Source organism: Panthera uncia, unplaced genomic scaffold (genome assembly GCF_023721935.1).
Source record: "Panthera uncia isolate 11264 unplaced genomic scaffold, Puncia_PCG_1.0 HiC_scaffold_1812, whole genome shotgun sequence".
Taxonomy (NCBI): domain Eukaryota; kingdom Metazoa; phylum Chordata; class Mammalia; order Carnivora; family Felidae; genus Panthera; species Panthera uncia.
The window spans coordinates 12,379-31,167 of NW_026058484.1; the positions used below are offsets into that span (position 1 = coordinate 12,379).

General features: G+C 44.7%; 1 protein-coding gene across 1 annotated transcript; it reads left to right on the forward strand.

The window, feature by feature from the left end:
* The first annotated feature begins 8,501 nt into the window (after positions 1-8,501).
* Positions 8,502-18,782, forward strand: LOC125917416 (E3 ubiquitin-protein ligase LNX-like). The gene is made up of 5 exons (XM_049623623.1): positions 8,502-8,641; positions 10,232-10,473; positions 10,979-11,131; positions 15,885-16,087; positions 18,309-18,782. Exons 1-5 carry the CDS (start codon positions 8,502-8,504, stop codon positions 18,777-18,779), a joined length of 1,209 nt encoding a protein of 402 aa, XP_049479580.1. The 3' UTR covers positions 18,780-18,782.
* Positions 18,783-18,789: the final 7 nt, after the last annotated feature.

Genomic DNA, 18,789 nt, shown 5'->3' on the forward strand with positions numbered 1-18,789 from the left:
CAAGCAGAACGCACGGCCTCATTCCTCTGATCTCTCAGCACTTGGCTTGTACTTCTGTCTCTCTCAGATAACGTGGCCTGATGGTTTTTCTGTTTCCATGTTCCTTTCCTTGGGTGCATACACTGTAGAGGGTGTTTTTGTTTTTGCCTGTTACACAATAATTATGTTAGTTACTGTTTATTGCTACTGTATTCCAGGTCCTGTTAGGCACTTTGCATGAATCTTTAAATCTTACAGTAAACATCATTGTGCCCATTTTATACCTGGGAAATGAGGCTCAGGGATTAAGGAACTTGTTCGAAGTCACGGAACAGGAAGGTAGCAGACCTAGGGTTCCCGCCCATATGTTTTAAACTTGAAAGCCTGGGCTTTTTCCACCTCGCTGTGTCATCTTTCTCAGGAAGGACTCCATGAGTGTTCATTGAATGAAAAAAAAAAAGTATTTTAAAATCAGCCCACTCTACCAGCATAATCCATCAAAGGAAGATGTATGGTAACTATTACTTCTATGTGTGTAATAGTTTTAAAATCCATATCAAATGAGATCCTATTAAAGTTACTAGGGAAAAAGAAAAGAGGAATAAAAAAAATGTCTTCCCTCCTCCCTCTCCTTTTTCGCCTCTTCAGTTGGGATGAGGGGAAGGGAAAGGAACATCATGAGCTTGCTGAGGGAAAAAGACTGGGATGCTATTGCAATCAACCACGATAATTATGTGTTATCAGGGCCATGGGGGTGAGTCCATCCATTCCCAGTTTGATAATTTCAATAAATAGAATGCCAGAAGGGTGACTGTTCAGTTCAACTCAACAAATGTTTGTTGAGTGCCTGCCCTAGGAAATGTACATGCTATTCAGACCTTCCGAGAGGCACCTCGGTAAGCAAGACTTTGTCCCTTTAAAGCCTCTGAAACAAGACTTGCCCAGAGCTAACTGGTCAACCAAGGCCGAGCTAATATGCCTGGAACATAGGCGGGGGGGAGGGGTGGTGATGTGGGAATCCACAAGCTAACTTCCCCAGCACCAACATGAGTACCAATGAGGAAGTCATCGCTCTTTGAGGGACCGAGATTTCAGAGTTTGGCTCTATTGGCTGAATTATGCAACTAGACTCTTTCCACCTCCCTTTGGAGCTTGCATTCTGTAGAGAAAAAAAAAAAAAAAATCAGGATGAGCCAGAGAAAGCTGCTTTAAAATAATAGGGTAGTTGGGGAAGGTGGATTTTAATCACAGACCTGAAGATAAAGGAGCAGACCAGGTAGAAATCTGAAGAAAGTGTTCCAGACAGGGGCAACAGGATGCAAAGCAGGAATGTGCTGGACCTGGTGAGGACCAGCAGGGGGTGAATGAATAAGGGGTGGGGTAACCGGACAGAGAACACAGGCTCTGTGAGCCATTGCAAGCACCTTACGCAAATAGATGGGGAAAGGAGAAATGTGTAGAAGCAGGGATGCCTCTTAGGAGGCTGTTACGATAACCCAGGCATGGATGGTGGCCGTGGAAGTGATGAGAAGTAGTTGGATTCTGGATATATCTTGTTGGTTGTATTTGGAGTGTTGAGAGAAAGAAAGGAATCGGGGATGGCGCTGAGGGTCTTGGCCTGAACACCAGGAAGATATATGGTGTTGTTCAATAAAACAGGGAAGACGTGGGAAGAGCTGATTTGGCAGGGAACCTTAGGATGTTTGGATATGTTAAGTCCAAGGTGCCTATGAGATGAGGAGGTGAAAACATGGAGGAAGCAGGTTGATATATGAGCCTGGAGTGCAGGGGGAAGTTCTGGGCTAGAGGCCAGGCCACGGGAGGGGTGAAAGCATAGAACCCCACAGCCTGGATTCAAATCCCAGCTGCACTCGGGGAACCCAGACAAGGCTTCCTTCCCTTCTGGCTTCCACATCCTCATCTGTGAGGAGTGGAGGCGGCCTAGTGAATGTTCCCTTCAACCACTGGGAAGGTTGAAGAAGGCCACGTATGTAGAGCGTAACACAGTACGTAGCAGATCGATAGGTAATAGCGGTCTTCTTTCCAGCCCCCTCCTGGGCTGCCAGACCCTGTAGTGAGCCCAATGACCCACACAGATGAGGCAAGGCCCAGAATGTCGGCCCGAGGAATTGAGACAATCCGATAAGCAGTGGGAAATATTTCTATGGGAAATTTTTTGAGTAAAAAGAAATTGTGTGGGTGAAGTTAGGATGGAGTGGGCGGGGGGAAAGACTGGTAGGAGGGGGATGGGCTGGGTTTGTTGCAGAACAATGGAGGTACAGGGTCAGGAGGGCCAGGGTGATGGCACAAGAGAGGGAGTACATGTGACTGAGGGCCACCAAGCACCTTGACAAAGGCTGTCTCTGAGGACGCACTGTGGCTTCCTGAGAATCTCGGTGGCCTGTCCAAGGACACAACAGGGAGAGCCTGTCACTATGTCATGGTGACCACGTCTCTTGCAGCAGTCTCCAGGCCTAGCCCCGAGGACCTTGAGCAAAGTTTGAGTCACTCATCCTGTTCAGTGGAGCAGCTGAAGCCTAAGACCCAGCTGTGGGCGGGGGAACTCACTTCCCTCCAGAGCTTTCTGATCTTGGTTCTCCTTGCCTGAAAGAGTGAGTACATCCATTAGGGTTGAATGGCTCCCTTTCCCATTATGTAACGACTTAGGGCAAGTAATTAGCTCTCCCAGGAGTGAAAGGCCAACAGTTGAGAATTCAATGTCTTTCTCCAACTTGGATCAGAAATAGGGCTGGGGCAAATGATGAAAGGGAAGCCCCTTTGAGAGCCATCTCCCCTACGCATGCCAAACACAGACCATCACTCAAGTGGGGAGAGAGGGAGATTGGGGAGACGGTAAAAGGAGAGCCCTGCCTCAAAGAGGACTGATAAGAGAGAAATGGGTCTGACCTACTGACGTTGACAGGGTTATTATTTTTTTTTATTTCCAGGGGGAGAAATTGTCATCCCTTAAGATACATCTGACCTTCAGATGTATTTTGGCTCACGCAACGTTCGTTAAAGTGGTGAATTTGTTGTCAACTTAAAAAAAAAAAAATCAAGAGACTGTACATTTAAAACTGGATTTCAGCTTATGAAGTTTTCACCCCAGCCACACTGGGCTTTTATTTTTTTCTTAAGGTACAGTTGACATAGATTAGTGATGAATTTCCGGTGTACAACATAACGATTTGATATTGTGAAATGATTTCCACAATACGTCTAGTTAACATCTATCTCCTGCATAGTTACAACATGTTACTTTGGAGACGAGAAGTTGTAAGATTTACTCTTACCGACCTTCAACTATGCAATGCATTATTATGAACTATAGTCACCCTGCTGTACATCACATCCCTATGACTTCTTTTATAACGGATATTTGTATCCTTTGATCCCCTTTACCCATTTTACCCACCTCCACATTCCCCTCTCTGGAAACCCCCAATCTGTTTCTATTACTTTTGGGTTCTCTTTTTCGCTTTTGCTACTGTTGTTTTATTTCTTTTTTTTTTTTTTTAAGTTTATTTATTTATTTTTGAGAGAGACAGAACAGGAGTGGGGGAGGAGGGAGAGACAGAGACACAAAATCCGAAGCAGGCTCCAGGCTCTGAGCTGTCAGCACAGGACCCAACGTGGGCTTCAAACTCCCCAACCACGAGATCATGACCTAAGCCAAAGTCAGACGCTTAATCTACTGAGCCACCCAGGCCCCCCACTACTGTTGTTTCAGATTCCACAGATCATATGATATTTGTCTTTCTTTGACTTACTTCCCTTAGCATAATGCGCTCCAGGTCCATCCATGTCACAAATGACGAGATATCCTTCGTTTTTCTGGTTCCGTAATATTTTATCATATTGTATATACCACATTTTCTTTATCCATTCATTCATTGATGGACACTTGTTTCCATATCTTGGCTTTTGTGAATAATGCTGCAGTGAACGTGGGGTGCAGATGTTTTTTGAACTGGTGTTTTTGTTTTCTTCCGAAAAATCCCAGAAGTGAATTGTCGGATCATATGGTATTTCTATTTTAGTTTTTTTGAGGAACCTCAAAACCTAGAGTGCCTGCAGCAACTTACATTCCCACCAACAGCACACAAGGTTACCTTTTCTTCACGTCCTCACCAACACTTCTTTCTTGGTCTTTAATAACAGCCATTCTAACGGGTGTGACATGATATCTCATGATGGTTTTCATTTGCATTTCCCTGATGTTTGGAGATGGTGAGCATATTTTCATGTACCTGTTGGCCATCTGTATATGTTCTTTGGGGAAAAAAAGCCTATCGAAATCTTTGGCCCATTGTTAATTGTTTTCTGTTATTGTATGAATTCTTTCGATGTTTTGGAGATTAACCCTTTATGAGATAATATGATTTGTAAATATCTTCTTTCATTTTGTAGGTGCCTTTTCAATTTGGTGATGGTTTCCTGTGCTGTGCAGCAGCTTGTTAGTTTGAGGTAGTCCCACCAGTCTAGTTTTGTTTTTACTGCCTTTGTTTTCGGTGTCAGACCCAAAAAGTCATCCTCAAGACCAATGCCAAGGAGCTTACTGCTTATGCTTTTTTCTACGAGTTTTATAGTTTCATGTCTTACATTTAAGTCTTTAATCCATTTTTCATTAGTTTTAAGGCTTTTTTTAATGTTTATTTTTGAGAGCGAGAGAGAGAGAGAGAGAGCGCGAGAGAGAGCATGAGCAGAGGAAGGGCAGAGAGAGAGAGACAGAGACAGAATCCGAAGCAGGCCCCAAGCTCCAAGCTGTTAGCACAGAGCCCAACGTGGGGTTCGAACTCATGCACCATGAGATCATGACCACAGCCAAAGTCAGACGCTTAACCAACTGAGCCACCCAGGTGCCCCAAGTCTTTAATACGTTTTGAGTTAATTTTGGCATATGGTGTAAGACAGGGGTCCAATTTTATTCTTTTGCATGTGGCTGTCCAGTTTTCCCGGCACCATTTATTGAAGAGACCACCCTTTCTCATCGTATGCTATTGACTCCTTTATCATAAATTGACCACATATGTGTGGGTTTATTTCTGACTCCATGCTGTTTCCTAGATCCACATGTCTGTTTTTATGACAATACTGTACTGTTTTGAAATCGGGCAGCACAAGGTCTCCAGGTTTGTTCTTTCTCGAGATTGCTTTGGCTATTAGAAGTCTCTTGTGGTTGCATACAAATTTTAGGATTGCTTATTCTATTTCTATGAAAAATGGCATTGGAATTTTGATAGCGATCGCTTTGAATCTAGATTACTTTTAGATATTTTAACAATATTCTTCTAATCCATGAGCACAGAATGTCTTTATTAGCATCTTCTTCAATTTCTTTCATCAATGTTTTACAGTTTTCAATGTATAGGTCTTTTACCAATTTGGTTAAATTTATTCAGAAGTATTTTCTTTCTTTTGATACAATTATGAATGGAATTTTCTCAATGAATTATCAGAAAACGTTCGTATATAGAAACAACAGAATTCTGCATATTGATTTTGTATCCTGCAACTTTACTGAATTCGTTGCTTAGTTCTAATAGTCTTTTGGTGGAGTCTTTAGGGTTTTCTACAATATCCTGTCATTTGCAAATAGTGACAGGTTTACTTCCTCCTTCCCAATTTGGATGTGCTTTATTTCTTTTTCTTACCCCATTGATCTTAGGCTGGTCTTCCTGAGACCTAGATCAGTGAAGTCCTATGACGGCTGTTGTACCCTTGAAATGGAGCAGAGCTGTTTGCCACGGACCCCAGCTGGCCTGACCTTCCCTATTTCCTCACCTCACTTCGCTAGCATATGAGTTCACAAGTCTCGGTTTAAAGTAGGCTCACACTGGGCAATTAATGAACTTGATGTGAAGAGCAGACTTGATGCTTACCTAGTTCAGAAGTAAACCAAGATAGAACATGAGGGAAGTTAGATCAAAGGGAGGTTGTGTAGTTAGCCAGACTATTATGATGAGGGCACTGAGGCTCTCTTTCTTACAACTTCTGCTATCACAAGTGGGTAAGTTCCCTGTCAGAAGGTCCACTGCAAAGCAGCTCATGTCTCCTTGTTGGCTGAATTTAGCAGGACACCCCTTTAGAGGCTCTGTGAATTATGTTGGGGCCTATCCTGCTTCAGGTCAACTCTTGTTAGCAGCAAACTCATGGACTCAGGAATTTTTGCAAGAAGGGAGTTCATTTTCTCCCCATGCCCCTGCAAAAAAAAAAAAAAAAAAAAAAAAAAAAAATTCCACGGAACATCCATTGTCCACATTTTTATATTTAGACTGATTTGCCTTTCAGTCAGTTAAGTGTCTAACTCTTGATTTCAGCTCAGGTCATGAGATCAAGTCCCATGTCTGGCTCTGCACTGACAGTGTGGAACATGCTTGTGATTCTCTCTGTCTCTCTGTCTCTCTGTCTCTCTCTCTCTCTCTGTCAAAAATAAATAAACTTACACACACACACTGATTTGCTTCTGCTAACTGTGATATGGGAGCTCAGGATCCCAACTCCATTATTACCAAAACAATTTGATTTTCAGAGTTCCTTTGAACAGATAGCATATCCAAAATGAGTGTTTTGGTTTAATTTTTTTTTTTTTTTTTTTTTTTTTTTTTTTTTTTTTTATGTTCCCTGTATTCATCCTTCAAGTTCATGGCCATCACCCATCACCACCTGAGAGTACTTAGTTCTCAGGATAACTAAAAGGGAGAATAAATCCTGCTTGCTTTGAACACAACCCAGGGTTCACCATATGTTCCTGTCCTGGCCAATGCTAATCAGCTCTTCCCCACTCCTCCCCTCTTTTGTCCTTATAAATCAAGAGCCCTCAGTGTTAGTCACCACAAAAGAGATAATTAGTGAGTACAAGCTGCTACCTTCATAGATCATTCCGTGCCTCGGATTCCAGCTAAGCCAAGAAACTGGAACGAGCACCATCACATAATTATGAGTTGCTTTAGCAGAACATTTTTTATACAAGGCTATGAGTCTGAACGTTTAAATCTGGATTCTATACACCGCCCCCTGGCTGTTGTAAGGATAGCTATGATGTGGGGCCAAAGGGAAGTTTACTTACCCATTTTATAAGGTTTTTCTTTCCTAGACTAAAAACTGTCTCTAGAACCCCAAGGATTTGGAACAGCAGGCGTTTCTTAATGTCATAGCCTTCAGATTTGGATATTTTAAATACCTTGACCCTCCACGTGGATGTGGCAGCAAAAGATATCGTCCCTTTGTTCCACTGGGGATATGCTGTATCCCCCCAGAAAGCCATGGCTTGTGCCCTTACCAGCCATTTGTCCAACTGGAAAATTCATTTCATGCTCTGGCAGGACCCATGGTCAAGGGCATTGCTGCCCCAAGAAAAGAAAGACTGTTTCCCGTCCAACTAAATAGTCTAGGAACTTCCTTCCCATGCGTTGCTAACCAAATATCGCTGGCTTGCATAGCAGTGTTCCGCTCATGTATTTATGACTTTGGAGCTGTTCAAATGCATGCTGGCTTTTATTTTTTCCATCACACGGTGGTTCTTCCAATTTTTTAGTTTCCCATATCAACCACTTTGCTATTTTTAAGCAGAACCATTTCAAGCCTGAGTAGCTAATCCGAACAGTGAAACCTTACCAATTCAAGCAGAGAGCTTGTATTCTTCCAGTGAGGGAAAGACTAACATTTAAAACTGGAGGCCTATTTCATTTTCTATAAGATAAGGGTATAGGATTGTATAATCCAAGTTCTTCCTACTAATATTAAAACCACATTTCATCAAATCTAAGATGCCATTGATCATAAGGAACATATTTTCTATACCAACAGTTTTAAAACTTGTCACTGGTTAAATTATTCCAAAACACTTTTAAAGATTTCCCTGCAATGTGTGGACTGGTCCCATCAGACTCCTGTGGCTTTGAAATCCGTTCAGACAAATCTGGTGACCTCTCCTGCCCTCTAGTTGTATCGTTTGGCACGAAATAGGCCAATCCTTTTGAGTGATCTCAGTAAGGAAATGTAACACCACTTTTTATCTCCTTGGGAGTATCTGTGTTTCTGAGCAAATAAAGCATTTGCTGATCTCTTTGCAAGAAAATACAGAATTGCTGTCCTCCTACTAAAGATTAACATTTGCTTCATCAACATCAAACATTTACATGCCGCTGCTCTGTTTTTGAGACTTTTTACGTGTACACTAACTTTCCAGACCAATGCTGAATCCTAATGTAATCTTTTCTAAGACATTTAATGGCAGTGAAATTCAATGGTGTAGTCCCAAGAACGGACACCTGTGACTGTTTGCCACACTCGTACAATGGCATTTGCATCATGACTGCAGCTTGGCAACAGAAGCTGCATGACCCCTCAATCATCTGTGCATTCTAATCTCAGGAGATGTTAAAGTTTGCAAAAACAGGCATCCTAGGATGGATCCGTTATGGAAGTAGCTACAGTCTATTGATAACTTACTGCATGTCTGGTAGGGTATTAAAATCTGGACAAGACTTAATATTGACCTGACCTCACCACTGCCCGAAATGTATGTCTGGATCAGAAAATTTAACCAGGTTCACAAAATTGCCCCCGACTACACCGGTAAACTTCAGAGCAAGGATTCTAATTCAGACAATAAGCCATCCTATCCACCAGCTGTATTTCTTCCGGCTATACAAATCGTGTACTCATCAACTGTAGACTGCTGTTTGATTCCATTTACTTTCAAGAACGTGAACCATTGTTCCAAATAAGCGCTCAACCTATATTCGTTTAAAATAGTTACTTAAAATAGCTCAACCACGGGGAGCCTGGGTGGCTCAGTTGGTTAAGCGTCCGACTTCAGCTCAGGTCATGATCTCACGGTTTATGAATTTGAGCCCCGCGTTAGGCTCTGTGCTGGCAGCTCGGAGCCTGAAGCCTGCTTCGGATTCTGTATCTCCCTCTCTCTCTGCCCCACCCCTGCTCTTGCTCTGTCTTTCTCAAAAACAAAAATTTTTAAAAAGCTCAACCACATAAGATTTTTCTGTAATGAATTGATAAAAATATCTTATAATTAGCATATCCGTTATGAGCAAAATGGCCATTTCTTAAAGGGGCTCCCCCATGTGATTTCTGCCTTCACAACCGCTGTGGGAGCTGATGTGGCCGTCTGCAGCTACTTCTCACCAGAGTGCAAGGAGATAGTTAACTCATCACCATTTTCTGACTAAAACCCCACTTAAGAGCTGGAATGACTTGTTCAGTAGCACATGGGCACACACAGCAAACTATGGACCGAGATCAGCTTATATCTTGGTCTCTTGGCCCTTGGGCCCGCTCCTTTTTTTTTTTTTTAATTTTTTTTAATATTTGTTTATTTTTGACAAAATAATTGAGAGAGACAGAGCATGAGTGGGGGAGGGGCAGAGAGAGAGGAAGACACAGAATCCGAAGCAGGCTTCAGGCTCTGAGCTGTCAGCACAGAGCCCGACACGGGGCTCGAACTCACAGACCACAAGATCATGACCTGAGCCAAAGGTGGACACTCAACCGACTGAGCCACCCAGGTGCCCTTGGGTCTGCTCTTTAACACAGACGGTGAATGGTTATAGGCAATTACGGCTTTAGTGTTTTTTTAAAGACCTTTAATGTAGTTTTACTTTCCCAATGTTAGAAGACCAGACAACGAATGACATTTTTAGTGGACAGGAGCCCCCAGCCCCTGATGCTGGCTACCAGCCCAGAGGTAGAGAATGGAAGCCGGGAGCCAGCTTGCCTCTAGGGAATAGTGCTGCTAAGCAAATCCCCGTGGCTTTGTGGTGATGGCGATTCTGTTTCCACAGACAGTTAAATACGGAATCTGGGAGGAGCTTTGTATTTATGTTCAGTGCTTTGGGAACCAAACCCAAAAGAAAGGACTGAGTGTGACTAAGGGCTTTCGTGGTCAAAATAAACACCAACAAGAGGGAATTACCAAGTCCAAACAGTTGAGGAGTGCCAACCTCAAGCTCTGGTCTTGTAGATACCATGACCACTATATAAATTTGCATTCCAGGGACTAGTGGAGTGTTTTAAGAGAATGCAAAAAGCATCTTTTAAAAGTTGTTTTCTCAAATCACTAATTCACTCGGTTGGTGACTGCATATTGAGTACATACACATGATACAGGGAGGGGGACATAGGAGTGAACAAATCACATTCTGAGTGTAGCAAGCATGTGTACTTGAAGAGGCCCAGTTGAACAATAAGCAAAGCCGGAGACTTTTCTGACCTCCCGCTGGTTTTGTGACAGCTGTAAAGGCGCTTCCCACTACGGCCTGACCAAAGACAGGAAGAGGCGCTCTCAAGATGGCTTCCCGGATGGCTGTGCGAGCCTCACGGCAACAGCACTCTCCCCAGAAGTCTCTGCAGCTGCCACCGTCTCCTTAATGACAAACGAGCCTGGCCTAGACAACCCTGCCTACGTGTCCACAGCCGAGGATGGTCAGCCAGCAGACGGCCCACTGGACTCTGGCCGGAGCAACCGAACTAGGGGTGAGTCAAATGGGTGGTTTTCTGGGAATGGGCTCCTTGCCTTGAAATCGCCCTCCATGGAATATTTACTGTAGAAGGTTCTAGCAAATTTTTTTTGTTTTGTTTTAAGGGGAAATCATTCTGGTAGTTTCGGCAGCAATCCAACGTCCAATTCTCTAAAGTGAAATGAAACCACAAGTACCTCAGATTGTTAAAAATGTGTAATTGGACTTGGTGGAAGGGGCGAAGTTAGGCCTGATGATTCACCACCCCTTCCCATCCTTCTATCCATGCTGCCCAAAAAAAGTGCTTCCACATTCAGTCCAGCCCAGCGAGAAAGAAAAGCAGATTTTTCAACAAGCCATACATAGTTCATGGTAGAAAACAGAGACAGTACAGGGAAGCAAATCCCATGTTCCTACCACCTAGAACTTCATGTTATTGTATATATCTGACCAGACACATACATAAAAGAGGATTTCTGTGAGTGAGTAGCTACTGTTTCTCCCTTCTCACTTGTCCTCAGCACGGCCTTTTGAGCGATCCAGTATCAGGAGCAGATCTTTTAAAAAAATAAATCGAGCTTTGAGTGTTCTTCGAAGGACAAAGAGTGGAAGTGTAGTTGCCAACCAAGCTGACCAGGGCAGAGAAAATTCCGAAGGCACCGCTGCCTCCGAAGGTAAGTGAGCTCCCTGTGAGAGTAGACGTGGTGCTGGGCTTCCAGAATGACTTCAGGGGTGATGACACCTGACCACCACCCGCTTTCTAGGACACCTCCCCTCACGAGGGCATAAAATATTTTTTACCTTGATTAGCTTACTTCTTACATAAGTAACTAAAGGCAGAAGTGATTGTTCTCTTTTCACGGAAGTTGAACACACAGGTTTTGGAACCCTTACCTCCAGGTACTAGCTTAACACATACAGAACATAATAATTATTAAGTAAAAAACATTTAGAATAGTGGCTGGCATATAGTAAACACCATGTAAATATTTTATCTTATTGCAGCTATGTATAACGTGTGGTTCTGAGTGTGTTTTTCATGCATTTACTTAATTCTCACAACAAACCTATGAAGTAGCTGCTATTATTACCCCTCTTTTACAGATAAGAAAACTGAGGCACAGGGAGATTACTTAGGGTGTTTAACTTTAAATCCAAACTTGAATGTGGCTCCAGAATCCGGGCAAAGGAAGTTATTGGCTCTTAGATCTTATGTGGTTTTGCCAATATTAGTGAAGCTGAGGAAATACTTTCTATCTTACGTTAGAGCTTTAGAGCAGTCGCAGTAACTTTTCTTTAAAAAATGAAGCTTTCTCGTGTGCCAGGTAGTGTGTGCCCTAAGTCATTTAGATGTCGCAATGCTAAGGCACAGGGATTATTATTCTCATTTCACAGATGAAGAAACTGAGACCCAGAGAGTAAACTAGCCCAGAGTCACCCAGCTAGAAAATGACAGACACAGGAGCTAAACTCAGGTCCTCTGGCTCCAGAACCCACCCATTAACCACTGGGTGAAGTGCCCTCCACTCCTGGGGGGTTGAGAGGTAAATCCCAAGCCACTGTCTTTATCCTGCCTTCAGAGAATCCATGAGCAGTCCTAGAAAATCCCTCTTGTCTCCTTATCACCTCTCCCGCTATGCGCACCTGTACTGGCACATGCACGCACCCATACACACACACCCACACACCCACACACCCACACACCCACACACACACACACCCACACACACACACACACACACACACACTCTACATCCTCTAACTACTCTGAACTCATTACAGTCCTGCGAATACTGTGTCTTTCTCTCCCTTCCATGCTACTATACAACCTTCACGCCCGCACTCCTTCAGCAGGCATTCTGATTCCTCCTTGCAAGCTGTGCATGGGCTTTGCCTCCTCTTGGAAGCCCTCCCTGACTTCCTCAGTCCCCTTTCCTTTGTGTTCTCCATGCACCTGCATCTTGATTACAGTGGTGTCACCTTTCATTGTAACCGCATCCAGAAGAGCAGGGCTTCTTTTGATGAGTCTTTGTATTCTCAAGATGATGTGCAATATCCAGCACATGTGATAGTGTTCACTGAATGTTTGTGCAGTGAAAATGGGATTACAGCTTCCCTTCTGCCATTTCTCTCTCTTATTAAAGCATCCTGAGTTCTCCAGGTAAAGTCTTCTCCTGCCTGAATAAGACTTTTTTGCATGTTTATAGCAGAAACCTTTTTAATAAGAGATTCTATGCGTAAGGTACTGGCCTAGGCTCTGTGATATTATGTAAAGATTACAAAATCCAGTTTCTGGCTTCAAGAGGCTCATTCATAACTGAAAGAAAAGAAAGCATCATGAAGAGTGAGATATAAATAAATGGCAGCGGCAGCCACAGGGAAAAGAGCATCATTTGCAGGTAGGGTGGCAAAATCTGTGTTTAAGGGGCGGTTTATGACCCGGATGGGCACTGGGGTCTTGGCTGTGTTAGAAAGTAGCAGAAGCCAAGGTTAAGGCTAGATTAGGAGGGTCTTGGATGCCGTTCGGGCGTCTTGATTTGGGGCAGTGAACACACCTGGGAGCTTTTGCAGACTGTTATTGCCGGATCTGTGCTATGATCCAGGAACACGAAGACGGCTGCCATGTGAGGTGTGCAGGGGGCTTAGAGGGGGAGAGAATGGATTTCTTCAGATGCTCCAGGAAGCTATTACCCAGAATGGGATGAGGTGTTAAGACTGAGCAAGGCTGGTAGTGATGTCTTTACAGGACTTGTGAGGCAACAAAACTTTCAAAAATGGCCTTCGAGTCTCACTGCTCCAGCAACTTGTGGCTTGTCTGGTGACCCTCGTGGCGTGACTTATCCATCCTTTTCACGTGGGTAAAGAGGCTCCACTGTTGGTTGGCTGGGTGGCCCTGGCCTGGTTATTTAACGTCTCTGAGCTCCAGCATTCTGTCATCTAAAAACAAGGATAATAATAATCTACTTCATGGGCACCCAGGTGGCTCAGTCAATTAAGCATCCAACTCTTGATTTTGGCTCAGGCCATGATCTCATGGTTTGTGAGTTCAAGCCCCACATCAGGCTCTGTGCTGACTGTGCAGATCCTGCTTGAGATTCTCTGTCCCTCCCCGACTGGCTGAAATATGGCCTTTTGTAGCAACATGGATGGAACTGGAGAGTGTTAGGTGCAGTGAAATAAGTCAGGTAAAGAAAGACAGATACCATATGTTTTCACTCCTGTGTGGATCCTGAGAAACTTAACAGAAGACCATGGGGGAGGGGAAGAAAAAAAAAAGGGAGGGACCCAAACCATAAGAGACTCTTAAAAACTGAGAATAAACTGAGGGTTGATGAGGGGGTGGGAGAGGGGGGAAGGTGGATGATGGGCTTTGAGGAGGGCACCTGTTGGGATGAGCACTGGGTGTTGTATGGAAACCAATTTGACAATAAATTTAATATTAAAAAAAATAAAAAAAATTTAAAAAACAAAAACAAAAGCCAAAACAAAAAGTAATAATCTGCTTCATAGGGTTGTTGTAAGGACTAAATGCAAAAAAACATGCACACAACTGGCTGGCTTGTAACACCCTTAGGTGAGGACATAATTTTGAACAACCCTGTTTCATTCCAGACCAGCACAAATTTGGCAGTTGAAAAATTATTTTAACTCTTCAAGGTCGCTATGGTCTCATTGGCGTGGTTCTAATTAGCATTATGTACAAAAGTGACTGGGCGTGTCTTTTCAGACTCTCAAATGCCCTGAATAGTCCAGGTTTGGGAAGACAGTTTTTATAAATCGGTTGGGGAAGTGGGGGATGGACAGGGAGGGGGAGGGAAGCATGAATCAGCAACTTGGATGATTTATTTCTAAATCTTTCTTTGTTCGAAGTGGTTTTTTAAAAATCACCATTCCCTGTCCCCAAACCTGTTCCAACAAACGCTTGTGGTAGAACCTATTTAATGTAATCAAAGTAGTTTAAACATCCATTGAACTCAATCACCCAAGTACTTCGAGCACCAGAAACTGACAGATTAAGGCTGTTGCCCGTAGCCTTACAGCAAAGCCAGTCGCTTACATTAAATTACATCCCAGTGGACGTTAAGGACCCCCATTTGCAATGTCTCAGGCTTCCTCTGACTGCTCAATTGCCTTGTTTATCCTATTCTATGCTTCGAAGTAATTTTAATTCTTTCTGTATTGTTCCTGGAGAGTTGAGCCCTTCTTAATGAACTCAGAGTTCATTAGGGAAAATGGACGAAGGTCATGGGTTTTGAAAACGGTGCCTTGTGCAGAACCAGACCTGCAGAGGACTTTCCCAGATGACTTAACGAAGAGAGAATCTTAGGGCAAAGGCAGCTGTCAGCAGCTACGGGAGACAAAAGCGTTTCCGCCCTCCACGTCCAAACTCCAGTAACCCGGGAGGACCTGCTATCAGCAAACTAGGTGTAGGTTGGGCAGTATTTCACGGCGTCCCTTCCGCACACTTTTCCCATTAACGGGTATATATGGCAAGTCCCCCGTGGACCTGTTGTGAATCCCTGGCTCTACAGAAAACCTGAGGGAGGACACAACTGTCTCTGTCGAGCCAGGCAACTAGGGAAGCTCTTGTGTGGGCGCAGTGGTGGTGGGGTGGTGAAGGGACCTGTGAAAGATTTCATACAGAAAGAAGAGCCTTCAGTTAAAAGTTAGAGTCTGAGGCATCCGCCTAGGTCTCTGGGCCTCCTGTTAGCTCCGAATTCAGCTAGATCAGGGACGAGGTTCTGGAAGCCACATCCATCTCTTTGTGGTCATGGATCAGGCTGCTTGACTTCCCTTTATCGACCACAATGTCTGGTAGAGAGGACTGGTAATTCCCTAAGCCTGAAAAAGCAGGGACTTCCAGGCAGAAATCTTCAAAAGGGACAGAGAAGAGCAGGTTCGTTCTGTTGTGTTCGTGGATAAGTAAGTGATAAAACTGCGGTTGATTCCATCACGACCCTTCATTCATTTTCATTCACTCCTCCACCCTCGGGAGGCCCTGCCCAATGCTTGCGATCTGTGCACGCAACCACGGAACAGTCAGAAGTGATGTCCTCAAGGATTTTAGAGTCCAGGAGAGGCTGTAAGAAATGAGCATGACTAATGAAGGCTCAGTGATGTGAGAAACAAGTTTCGGGGAGAAATGGGATGTTTAGGCAAAACAAGGAAAGTGGGATCAGGGTAGCGTTTAATTGAAAGGGATCATTTCATGCAAGTCTTGAAGAAAAAAATTGGGCCGAGGCCTAGAATGAAAACCATTCCAAGCAGAGAAACTTATCCTGGCACAGAGGCAGGAAAATGGAAAACATGTATGAGGAACGATGAATAGTTTAGTTTGGCTGAAACCAAAGTTTGGCAAGAAGGAGAGTGGTTGGAAATGTCCGTTGGGTCGGTGTCTTAAGTAAATACTGTCTTTGTCCATTTTAGTCTTTCCAAGGTTGTATCACCTGATTCCAGATGGTGAAATTACGAGCGTCAAGATCAATCGAGTGGATCCCAACGAAAGCCTCTCCATTAGGCTTGTGGGAGGCAGCGAAACCCCACTGGTCCATATCATTATCCAGCACATTTACCGTGATGGGGTGATTGCCAGGGACGGCCGGCTCCTGCCAGGAGACATCATCCTGAAGGTAGAGCCCGTCTGTGGGGCCGTGAAAAGGGCTTAATAAAAATCACTTTGGAGCAAGTAATTGGATGGATGAAATGCTGAATCAATATGGAGCGGCCACTTTCCATATTTATTATGTTGATAGGACTCTTCATCTGAGATTTGTCATTGAATTGAGATAGGTCTTTGTCCCCCTCTGTCTTTCTTGTTCTTCTGGTCTCTCCCTCTTTCTGTATATAAGTATCTCTCTGTGTCTCTGTATCATTTTGTCTTTTCCCCTCCACCTTTCATCCCCCCCTGCCCCTTCTCTACCTCCTTTCTTCTCTTCTACCTCTCTCCTCCTTTCTGCCCCCTCCTCCTACTTTAAGTAACAATAGCCTAAAATAATATCAAACTGGAGCATGTATCTTCTTATATTGTTTTTAGAGCAGATTAATGGAACATTTTGTATTTTATCTAATCACTCCCATTCACACAACCCTCTAAAGTAAATTTCCCGTAGCTTAATGGCCCTCCGTGAGAAAACCCAAAAAGTATTCCTAAGCTATTCCCACCAACCCATAGGCATTCCAGGGAAGGCAGGTGATAGAACAGCACACCCTGGGCATTTCTGTCCCCTGAGGCTTGGGTGAGAGGAAGGACGTTAGGGAAGAATGTTGAGAAGAAAAGAAAAGGTCAAGGAAGAGTTGCTTATCAGAAGTCAGACGTGTGGCAGAAGTGACAAGAAAACCCTCCCTGGTCACACATTTCCTGTCTGATGCCCGGATGGGGGTTTCATTCCATTCCTTCTAGGTCATTGAGGGGCGGGCACCTGACACATCATGAGCTATTTCTCTAACAGAAATTCTTATTTTGGGGGTGATAAGAGGTGAAAGAATTTAAAGCAGGTGTCGTTGCAATACTGAAAGTCCCGCTGGTCCCTGAGGTGGAGCACGAGGCGAGGCCCATCCCCCTCCAGAGATGGTCCACGGCGCAGTCAGCGACAGTGCGCGTGGCTCCCCTCCAGCGGAAACTGCTGCCGGTGAGGGTTGTATAATACGCAGTTGTGATTCTTACAGTCTTCAAGTGGCCCTGGCAGGCAAAATGCTGCCAGAACTGTCTAGGAGATGACCCCGGCCTTCTCTCGGCCTGGGTGCGATGGGACGACCAGACGCAGACGTGACAGAGCAGAGCAAGGGCTTTGAGCTCACCTGTGCTTGGACAAAGGTGGTGAGGCTTGTCTGTGCACGAGAGCCCCCCTCCCTCCCTGGAGAGGCAGCAAAAAACTGATGACTGTACGTGCAGGAGGGCCTCTTAAAATCTCACGTCACGCCTCCACTAATAATCGACTGCGAGTACGAGAAATCTTACCAAACCATAGACATTCAAGAAGGTTGTCTCTCTTCTGTGGGGCCCCTGTCCTTCAGACACTGCACAGCGGGGTGCCAGAGCGGTGACTACCATTAGGGGCTGTAGCCTCCAGGCTGGGCCTGCTTAGCCAGAGTAATTAAAACCAGAGAGCCCCATGTGGCATCGGCCCTACAGATAATCAACGAGGCACAAATGAGAGGGCTGAGCTTGAGAACATTTAAGTAGCATAATAAAGTGATCCAGCCTTTCAGTAAGAGCCTAGAAACGCAGTCACATCCATTTGTTTGACACTATACAGAGGTTGTTTTTCTCACACACACACACACACACACACACACACACACACACACACACACAGTGATGGGGCCTGGAAGTTCAAGTTCCAGGATGGAGGCCCCAGGGAGAACAATTCATCTGGAGCTCTTTGGAAAGAAAAGTGTCAGCTCAGTTTGATCTGAAGAGTTTAGTATAATCATTTGAACTTCATGGGAAATGTTCTTCTTTTGCCTTTTCCTACTTTTTCTTCCTTTTTTCTCCACCCTCCTCTCCACCTCCACCCCTTCGGCTGAACACTAAGTTTGGCAAGCAACAGGAATGAGGGTTGGGACTTGTACAGATAAATCCAGGGGCCTGTCCAAGAACGAGCCTGAAGAAAGATGGCGTCCACCGAGACAGACTTGAACTGGAAGTGCGAGTGATGCTGAAGGAAAGCAGGGTTAGGAGTAATGTTGGAAAGTGGGTGTATGCAGGTATTTGGACAGAGGAGGAGGTGGGAAACCAGAGCAGTCTTTAAGGAAGGATGCTGCTGATGCTGTGGGCCCGGGGCCTTTTAGGAAGTGTTGTGGCAAGTGGAGCTGGTTGATTTGTTCTGACTTCTGGTCTCCCCCCGCCAGGTCAATGGGATGGACATCAGCAACGTCCCTCACAACTACGCCCTTCGCCTCCTGCGGCAGCCCTGTCGTGTGCTGCGGCTCACTGTGCTGCGAGAGCAGAAGTTCCAAAGCAGGAGCAATGGACAGGCACTCGATGCCTATGGACCCCGCGATGACAGTTTCCATGTGATTCTCAACAAAAGCAGCCCTGAGGAGCAGCTTGGAATAAAACTGGTGCGCAGGGTGGATGAGCCCGGGGTCTTCATCTTCAACGTGTTGGATGGTGGGGTAGCAGACCGACATGGTCAGCTGGAGGAGAACGACCGTGTGTTGGCCATCAATGGACAGGACCTTCGGTACGGCAGTCCCGAAAGCGCAGCTCATCTGATTCAGGTGAGTCACGGGGCATTGCCAAGATCTCGGCTGGAAACTGCCATCAGGAGTGGTATACTCATTTACCTGCCCTACCTGCCATGTTACTACCACATGTAACGTGTAGTGC